This window comes from Colobus angolensis, unplaced genomic scaffold (assembly GCF_000951035.1).
Source record: "Colobus angolensis palliatus isolate OR3802 unplaced genomic scaffold, Cang.pa_1.0 Scaffold4, whole genome shotgun sequence".
NCBI classification, from domain to species: Eukaryota; Metazoa; Chordata; class Mammalia; order Primates; family Cercopithecidae; genus Colobus; species Colobus angolensis.
In genome coordinates, this window is record NW_012117376.1 from 11522682 (window position 1) to 11532276 (window position 9595).

Here is a 9595-nt window from a genome sequence, read left to right on the forward strand (position 1 = left end):
CTGCCTCCACAGCAGCTTTCCTGTACTCTCCTCAGTGTAGGGAAGTAAGCTTGGCCTCCCTATGCCGTTACATGGTAGTGGAGATTAAATTAGATTATACCTTAAAGAGCCTGGCTCGGTGAGCACTCAATATATTATGTGGAGAAGGGTAAACTGAGGCCAGGGAGAGTAAGTGATTTCCTCCAAATCAAACACCAAACTGCAGGGTGTAGACAGGGATATGGGCCAGCCCCAGACTCTCCTTGTTGAGAGAGCAGCTTTGGCGGCCTCGCAAGCTCCGCACCCCCGGACTCACACGCACTCTAGCGAGGCGCCACCACGTGGGCAGCGGAGGAAGGAAACGCCCTTCAAAGGGAGCGTTCGGGAGTGGTCACCCGGCGGGGCGGGGCGGGGCGCAGGCGCGCAGTCGCTGGAAGATGACGTAGCCGGGGGCGTCAGGCTCTGTGTTGGTTGGAGGGAGCATGTGGGTCTGCAGCAAGCTGTGGCGGGTGCGAACCGCCGCCCGGCAGTGGCGGCGGCTGCTCCCAGCTTCTGGCTGTCACGGACCTGCCGCCTCCTCCTACTCCGCATCCGCCGAGCCTGCCCGGGTCCGGGCGCTTGTCTATGGGCACCACGGGGATCCAGCCAAGGTCGTCGAGTAAGAGACAGCGCCGAAACCGGGGAAGGGGACTGGGGTTTCTGGAGGGCTTTAAGACGAGCTGTCGACTGGGAAGAGAGGGACAGGGTCCGAGGAAGGGGGCAGAGAATAGCAAGACGAAGCCGAAGCCCAGGGCGCTTTGGGTAGCTCAGAAAGACCGTACTTGAAGGTAGCTGAAGACCCGAGAAGCAATTATCAGGGTATGAATGGCTGATGTTTACTGATCGAGTATTGTGTCAGGCAATCGCTTGTTTAAATGAATGCTCTCATTTAATTGTCACAACAGTGTTTTGGGGTAGTTACTTGATTTATCCCCATTTTGCTGATGAAAACTGAGGCAGAAGAGGTAAAATCACTTGTCCAAGGTCACACAGCCAGTCAGCGACAAAGTCAGAATGTAAACCTATGTCTGACTGACTGACCTGCCTGAGTTCTTACTCTTCTATTATTTTTTGGAAGAAGTTTTCAGAATACTTTTACGTCCATTTGGATCTTCACTTGTCAGTAAAGAGTAGGTCATAGACCATTGTTTCCAGAGGGCAGGGTACTTGCCCAGAGTGATATCGCTAATAAGTGATTGGAACGGGACTGGAATCCATGGCTTCTGATTCCAAACTCATGTGAGTTTCTCTCCACTCCACCTTATATGCATCTTGGCTTATAAAAAGAGCTGCTTTGGTGCCATATAGACCCAAGTATCTATGTTTGGTCAAATACAGGCTCAACCTCTTACTAGCTGTTTGGTCTTAGAGAAGTCACTCAGCCTCTCGTTACTTTTATGACTTTGTCTTCCTAAAATTCTGTTGGATCTTATTTCATGCTTTTTGCATGTGGTTGATAAAAACAGTATGTCAGTTGCCAACCATTATAAATCTGCACATAAATAGCCATTCAGAAGGGCTATCGGGCCACTGAAGTGGAGCTAAGGCAAAAGCACAGGTCTGAGAATCAGAATACTTGGGGTCAAATCCTTGTCCTAGCTTTGCATTTGACAAGTTACTGAGGTTCTCTGAGCCTTGGTTTCATCATCTTTAAAAATGGAGACAGTACAGACAAAGTTCATAGTGGTAATCAGCTAAGATCTATGCAGTGCTCTCCACCAAAGAACACCTGCATACTCTTGTGCAGTACCTTCTTTTTAACTCTTTGATTCCCAGCAAATTGATTATTTTCCAAAGGATAGGCAAATGTGGCATTACTTTAATGGTTAAAATTCAGGCTAGAGCTGGTCACCGTGGCTCACACCTGTAATCCTAGCACTTAGGGAGGCTGAGGCGGGTGGATCACCTGAGGTCGGTGGATCACCTGAGGTCACGAGTTCTAGACCAGTCTGGCCAACGTGGCGAAACCCCATCTCTACTAAAAATACAAAAAAATTAGCCGAGCTTGGTGGTGGGTGCCTGTAATCGCCGCTGCTCAGGAGGCTGAGGTTGCAGTGAGCCGAGATTGCACCACTGCACTCCAGCCTGGGTGACAGAGCGAGACTCTATCTCAAAAAAAAAAAAAAAAAAATTCAAGCTAGATGTTTTGACAGGTGTGAGGATAAGCCTCAGATAAATTCAAGGTCATGCAATCAGCCTAGCCACGTCCAGCATTACAGAAATTGAAAAGAATGTCAAGAAGACACATCAGTCAGTAAACTCCAAATTGTGTGTTGATCGCAGGTAATAAAGCATTGTGTCAGGGAAGACGTCTCACTAAGGACTGTGTTGTAAGGAACTGGTACAGCTCTGATGAACACTCCTCCATTTCCAGGAACGTACACCAAATGAGAACAACATAGTGTCTCTCCCACGGACTTGTAGTTTGTGTCTGCAGCAGGACCTGCTACAAAACAGGTGCTCCTAAAATGTTAGTTCAATCTAAATCTAAATTTCCGGAAAAAGTGCACCTTTTATTAAGTTCTGCTGTGGTGATGAGGAAGGCCTGAGAAAGTTCAGCTGAATGCAGTTGCCTCCTAATTGATTCCCTCCTCTTGGAGAGCCAAAGAAACTGAAACAGACTGGTCTGTTTGCAGATGCCACTTGGGAAATAAATAAATAAATAAAAAGACAGCTTCTATTATTTCCTTCTGTGGAACTTTAGTGATTTCCCTCTAGTTCAAAACATGATACTTCCGGCCGGGCGCGGTGGCTCATGCCTGTAATCCCTGCACTTTGGGAGGCTGACGTGGGCAGATCATGGCGAAACCCTGTCTCTACTAAAAATACAAAAATTAGGCCGGGCGCGGTGGCTCAAGCCTGTAATCCCAGCACTTTAGGAGGCCGAGACGGGCGGATCACGAGGTCAGGAGATCGAGACCATCCTGGCTAACACGGTGAAACCCCGTCTCTACTAAAAAATACAAAAAACTAGCCGGGCGAGGTGGCGGGCGCCTGTAGTCCCAGCTACTCAGGAGGGTGAGGCAGGAGAATGGCGTAAACCCGGGAGGCGGAGCTTGCAGTGAGCTGAGATCCGGCCACTGCACTCCAGCCTGGGCGACAGAGCGAGACTCCGTCTCAAAAAAAAAAAAAAAAAAATTAGTTGGGTACAGTGGTGCATGCCTGTAGTCCCAGCTACTCGGGAGACTGAGGCAGGAGAATTGCCTGAACCAGGAGGCAGAGGTTGCAATGAGCTGAGATCGCACCATTGAACTTTAGCCTGGATGACAGAGCAAGACTTCCTCTCAAAAAAAAAAAAAAAAAAGATACTTCCACAAAGCATTATATTCAACTTTGGCTTCACAGCACAGTCACCATTTGTAGTGCTTTTATTTTTTTGTATTTGCCCACATAAAATATCAGACAGCTTTTATTTTTTATATATTTATTTATTTTGAGATGAGATCAAGCCATGTTGCCAAGGCTGGTCTTGAACTCCTGGGCTCAAGGGATCCTCCTGCCTCAGCCTCCTGAGTAGCAGGGATTGCAGGTGTGTACCACCACACCCAGCTTGACCTGTAGTGCTTTTAGAAACTACCGTACATATTCCTAGGCCCCACTCCTGAGGTACTTAGTAGGTCTGTGCTGGCTTGGAGCATCTGTTTTTTTCAAAGCTCTCCAGGTGTCTCTGCTGACCAGGCCAGGCTTGAGAACCACTGCCCTGTGGATAGATTGTCAGACAAGCAGTAATTCTCCCCGTGCTCCAGAAGGGCAACTTTCCTTTCTGACCCAGATTCAGGCGGCTTTACTTGTTCTCATATGGACTGAATCCAGAGACTGGGATTCTCTTTGTAGTCATGTCTTCGAGGTTTAGGGTAACCACACTGTCACAGAAAGAATCAGGTGTCCTTTACACATCCTAGTAACTAGGTGTCTGGGTCAGGTTACACCAGGTAGGGGTCATGGGACTACCTAGAGTCTGAACAGAGCATTCTCAGAACTAGTGTGGTTTGTGATGCTTGCGCTGTGGGCCGCACCTCTGCAAGCAGGAGGGAAGGAATGAGGAACAGCCTGCTGAGGTCTGACTTCTCAAAAGGAGGCCTCCAGGTTTCTCCTGTTCTCACGTCCCTGTTTTCATTCCTGTTGGCCTCCAAACATTGCAGCTGTTCTCTCCTAAGCCATTTTCCCCTGTTGCTTAATTTCTTTCCCTTTCTTCCAAAATGGGATCCCCTAAATAAGTATTTGGGCCTTTTTTATTTAAAAGATTAAACTGCGGATCGAAGTAAAGACTGTGCAGAAGAGTGACAAACATTCGAGAAATTTCAGAGTTCTCCATAGCCACTGTCCCTTGTGCAGAGTTCTAGATTCCCTATCAGATAGTTCCCAGAAACCCAGGGGCCATGCATGATGGCGCATGCCTGTAATCCCAGAACTTTAGGAGGCTGAGGCGGGCGGATCACCAGAGGTCAGGAGTTCGAGACCAACATATCAAAACCCTGTCTCTACTAAAAATACAAAAATTAGCTGGGCACAGTGGTGCGTGCCTGTAATCCTAGCTACTTGGGAGACTGAGGCAGGAGAATCGCTTGAACCCAGGAGGCGGAGGTTGCAGTGAGCTGAGATAGCACCACTGCACTCCAGCCTCGGCGACAGAGTGAGATTCTGTCTCAAAAAAAAAAAAAAGATAGTTCCCAGAAACCTTTAGTTCTTCTCTTGCCTTCTTTTTTTCCTGGAAGTCCCCTCAGAACTTTACCATTCTCTGGATCTTCTGGTGAAAACAGCTTTCATTTATTGAAAAGCTGTATAGCAAGCATTGGGCTAAATGCTGCCTATATATTATGGGGTTTTAAAATCACAACAATCCAGTTCGATTATTATTACTTCTACTTTACAGATAACGAAATTGAAGGTCAAGTAGATTGAAAGGCACTTATCCAAGATCATACAGCTAGGATGCCCCTTCTTTATTAAAAGTCCTTGATATAGACATAGGCCTGAGGAAACAATGGCCGTCACCCCAAATGATTTTTTAAATAAACTTTAAAAAATATATTAAATAAAATATATAGATGGGGTTTCACCATGTTGCCCAAGATGATCTCAAACGCCTGAGCTCAAGCGATCCTCCTGCCTCAACCTCCCAAGGTCTCAAATGATTTTTGAGAATGTGATGGACTATAAAACTGGGAAAAAGCTCAGAAGAGAAGGTGAAATTGTAGGTCATTCAGGTAACCCCAAGTTCCTATGCTATAGAAAGGGCAGCCCCAACCTTGGGAAACTTTAGAAATACCATTGTGTGTCTCTTCCCCTTTTCAGGATCCCAAGACTTTTGTAAAACAGCATCCTGATCATCTTGGCTTTCTCACCTGCCTGCTGCTAGTACAAAAATGAAAATGAGCTAGCAAACCCGTGGACGTATACCCATTCTGTCTTTTTGTTTTTGTTTCTTTTTTGAGATAGAGTCTGGCTCTGTCCCCCAGGCTGGAGTGCAGTGGTGCGATCTTGGCTCACTGCAACCTCCACCTCCCAAGTTCAAGTGATTCTCCTGCCTCAGCCTCCTGAGTAGCTGGGATTACAGGTGCGTGCCACCACGCCCAGCTAATTTTTTTTATTTTTAGTAGAGACGGGGTTTCGCCATGTTGGCCAGGCTGGTCTTGAACTCCTGACCTCAGGTGATCTGCCCACCTCAGCCTCCCAAAGTGCTGGGATTACAGGTGTGAGCCACTGCATCCAGCCTCCCCATTCTGCCTTAAGCCAGATGGACTTTGGAGGAGCAGGTGGTGGGGCCCCAGGCTGTCCATTCTCACTATAGGGCACTGTTTATTCTCAGGAATTTCTTCTTTTTACAGTTAATATAAAGCAAAACTGCAGGTGACTTGATTGTTAAACCCAAATTTTAGTACTTTGGAAAAAAAATCGCATTCTGGGTTCGGTGCTCTGTTTAGAGCCCTTTATTGTGGCCATGAATGGAGTGGGAACAGAAGGCATGGATGTGGTAAGTTGGCCAGCATGTATTCTTTGAGAGTTTACTGAGCACAAGCCACTGAGAGAGTTGAATCTGTTGTGGTCGTTGCCCTCAGAGCCTCACAGCCTAGTCCAGGAGAAAGGCCACCATCGTCCAGTGGTGTAAATGCTGTGATGGGATATGTTCAGAGTGCTGTGGACACCCAGAAGAGGGGTGCCTAACCCCCTCGGGGTAGTCAGAGTCTTCTCTGAAGAGACAGGGTGTAAACTGAGTGCCCCAGAGATCCAGTGAGCAGTATATGAGGAAAGTGGAAAAACGTCCCAAGCAGAGGAACCTACATGTGCAAAGACCCCGAGGGAAGAGAAAACATGGTGTGTCTGATCAGTCCGTATTTGTTGACTGCCCACTGTGCACTCATATGTAATCCTGTGAGAAAGGTGTCTGCTGAAACCAGCTCAGAGGAGACTATCCTCAGATCACAGGGCTCAAGCCTAAGCAGATTCCACATTCTCTAACTCGTACATTACCTTCCATCGGGCCTTCAGACTAGGCTATGGAGTTTAGGGCCAAGCCCTGCTACCCTGATTTTCTCATTGTTGCCGGTGAAGGTGAAAACTGCAGGCACACCCCCCAGGAATTACACAAAAGACTGGGGTTTTCCCTCCATCCAGAGAGTCCGGGAGGAAAGCTGCCCCTCGGTGCCACTCCAAGTTATCTCTTGCCCTCTCCTAGCAGCTCTCTGGGATGAACTGGCCTTTCCCACCCTGGGTGAGGTGGGAGGGGTCCTCATTTTAGAGAAGAAAAAGCAAAGATGACACGAGGTGAACCTGTGACTTGGGATGTTTCTTGCCTGTGTTCCAGTCCCACCTCTGCCACCAATTATGGCAGTAAGGAAATCACATTAGTCTCCAATTATCTTCAGTTACTCTTGATAAAATGAAGAATGACCAAGGTCAGCAGTGGTAAATACGGGTGTGTGTGCTGTCCCCACGCAGACCTTCACAGCTCCTTTCTATAGACCTCAAAATGTACACTCCTCTTTATCACATTCTCCGCAGACAACGCTCTTCCTGCCAAGACAAGATGGGCCCTCAACATCCTTTTCAGCATAACACTGCAGCCATGGAAGTTATCATGAGACATGAATCCTCTTTGCTCCAACAATTGTCCAGCTCTGACAATTCTATGAAAGTAGCGCAGGCATTGACTGCCTGCTCACCAGTGGTTGTTCCAGCAGCCTCCAGGGAGCAATGGTTTGACTTGAAATCTGGGATCCTGGCCGGGCGCAGTGGCTCAAGCCTGTAATCCCAGCCCTTTGGGAGGCCGAGACGGGCGGATCACGAGGTCAGGAGTTCGAGACCATCCTGGCTAGCACGGTGAAACCCCGTCTCTACTAAAAAATACAAAAAAACTAGCCAGGCGAGGTGGCTGGCACCTGTAGTCCCAGCTACTCGGGAGGCTGAGGCAGGAGAATGGTGTAAACCCAGGAAGCGGAGCTTGCAGTGAGCTGAGATCCGGCCACTGCACTCCAGCCCGGGCGACAGAGCGAGACTCCGTCTCAAAAAAAAAAAAAAGGAATCTGGGATCCTGGGCACAAGATTTCACCAGGGACCTTCCCTTGGCCCTTGGTTGGTTATACAATCAATAGCCGTCCCAGCCTCCAGCCAGACAGGAGCTGCATGGTTGTGTTTTTACCTGTCAAAGAGATCCAAGCAGCTTGCAGGCAGGCAGGGACTGTGCAAGCTGAGTGACAGATACTGCAACTCCCTTGTAGTGGAGTGTTGGCAGATGTAGAATATCATGGGGCCCGCAGACTTTCTGGTCCTCTTAGTTTAGGGAAAGTAGGGGATTGAGAAGGTTTCTTTGCTAACTGGGTAGAAACTTCCAGAAGTTGCCCTAAGTTTCTGATACCTTCAGTTCAAAATGATTGTGCTAAAGTGCCGAAAAATGAGTCCTGAATGGTGGGAGTCCTGGAAGCCGTAAGAGGTGCAGGGAGGGTGTGGTTGTGTCCAGCACACCAAACCACATGGAACAAAGGAGCTTTGCTCAGGTAAAGGAGCTCTCCCTGAGAGCCCAGGACTCCCTCATTTCCCAGGGAGCCAGGCCCTTACAAGCTGTGAGCTGAGGAACTTCATTCCTTCACAATTGCCTAGTTGTGCCCTGGTTATTAATTATTAGTCAAATCCCAGAACAATGTACCTAGCACACCAGGCATTTCACTGAATCACAGAAGGCAGCTTGGTGACCAGGGGACCGCAGACAGACTGGGGAGGACCACATGAGGGTCAGTTACATTCACCCAGTGCCCTGTGATGACACAAACGTTCTTGGTTCTGTACTAAGTAGATGACAAAGTCTCTGGCCAGTGACAGTTTCTCCCTACCTGTCCTTCCTGCTCGAAATGATATTGACCATTTGATGTGATTGAGTAAAAGATGAAAGATAAGTACAAATGATTGCTAATTAAATGTGGAACGCAGGAAAGATATCTCAGCAGAGCTAGCTAATGCCCACCTTACACAGCAAGTATAACTGTGCCAGTCTCCGGGGTACTGGCCTCTTTTCCCCCCTCTCAAAAGGCTCTTTCTTCTGCCTGCTTTTGTCTCCCTTGTACTTCGTATGGCATCACAGGTGTACAGCCTTGGCCTCAAAGGAGCCATTGTGACCTTATCCAGGCTGGGATCTGTTGATTGAGGACAGTGGCATCCCCTCAAGTTGCATGGCGCCATTACACTCACAGAGGGAGGACGTGAACGGTATGGGGGAAGCAATTTGAGATCTAGCCAGGCTGGGTTGGGTGCCTCATTTGTACTCCAAAACATAGCCACTGTTTCCTTTACTGACTTTTTTTTTTTTTTAAGAATGGGGAAGAAATTGCTGTTATTACACTAGAGGTTTAACTCTTGGAATTCAGACTTGGTCCCTGTTTTCCCTCCCGTCTCAGCAGAATGGTATCCTTGATGACGTGGTTAGCACTGTCTGTGGGAACAGCAGTATGTGTGGTATTGATGGCATTCCCTGGGGCAGGCCAAGGCTGGCCTCCCTGGTGAGTGGCAGCTGGACCCCCTGACCCCCAGGCTTGCAGCAAGTGTGGGGCCAGCCCCCGCCACCATCCACCTATGTTTGTAGCTTCAACTTAACTTCCCATCTCCTAGACCCTCACCCCTGCTTGGCCCTCTTCACTCTCCTTCCTCCCACTTCGGTGAATCTCAAATGACAGAGCTGCTGGGCTTCCCAGAAGACAAAGAAGAGAACCAGGGGCCCAGAGCATGGTTTCTCAAACTACTGTTTGGGGCAGGCTGCGCTGTGAAAATATTGTAGTGTTCCCAGCCCGCGTTAAATCTGGAAAGCTCTGGATGACACAGGCCACATGGGTTTCTTTATTTGGGGACTTCTCAGAGACTTTATGACTAACGTGTAGTCAGAATCTTAGAAAGGGGGCTTAGTAGGCAGCATTTCCCAAACGAATTGGATCCCAGGAAATACCTAACAGCCGGGCGTGGTGGCTAACGCCTGTAATCCCAGCACTTTGGGAGGCCGAGGCAGGTGGATCACGAGGTCAGGAGTTTGAGACCAGCCTGACCAACATGGTGAAACCCTGTCTCTACTAAAAATACAAAAATTAGCTGGGCA

General features: G+C 48.3%; 1 protein-coding gene across 3 annotated transcripts in view; it reads left to right on the top strand.

The window, feature by feature from the left end:
- The first annotated feature begins 408 nt into the window (after positions 1-408).
- MECR (mitochondrial trans-2-enoyl-CoA reductase) overlaps positions 409-9595 on the top strand; it is a 43007-nt gene continuing 33820 nt past the window's right edge. For all 3 annotated transcript variants that reach the window (XM_011955498.1, XM_011955500.1, XM_011955499.1), the window contains exon 1: positions 409-637. In XM_011955498.1, coding sequence (XP_011810888.1) covers positions 462-637 — 176 coding nt within the window. In that variant the 5' untranslated portion in view covers positions 409-461. The remainder of the gene's footprint in view (positions 638-9595) is intronic.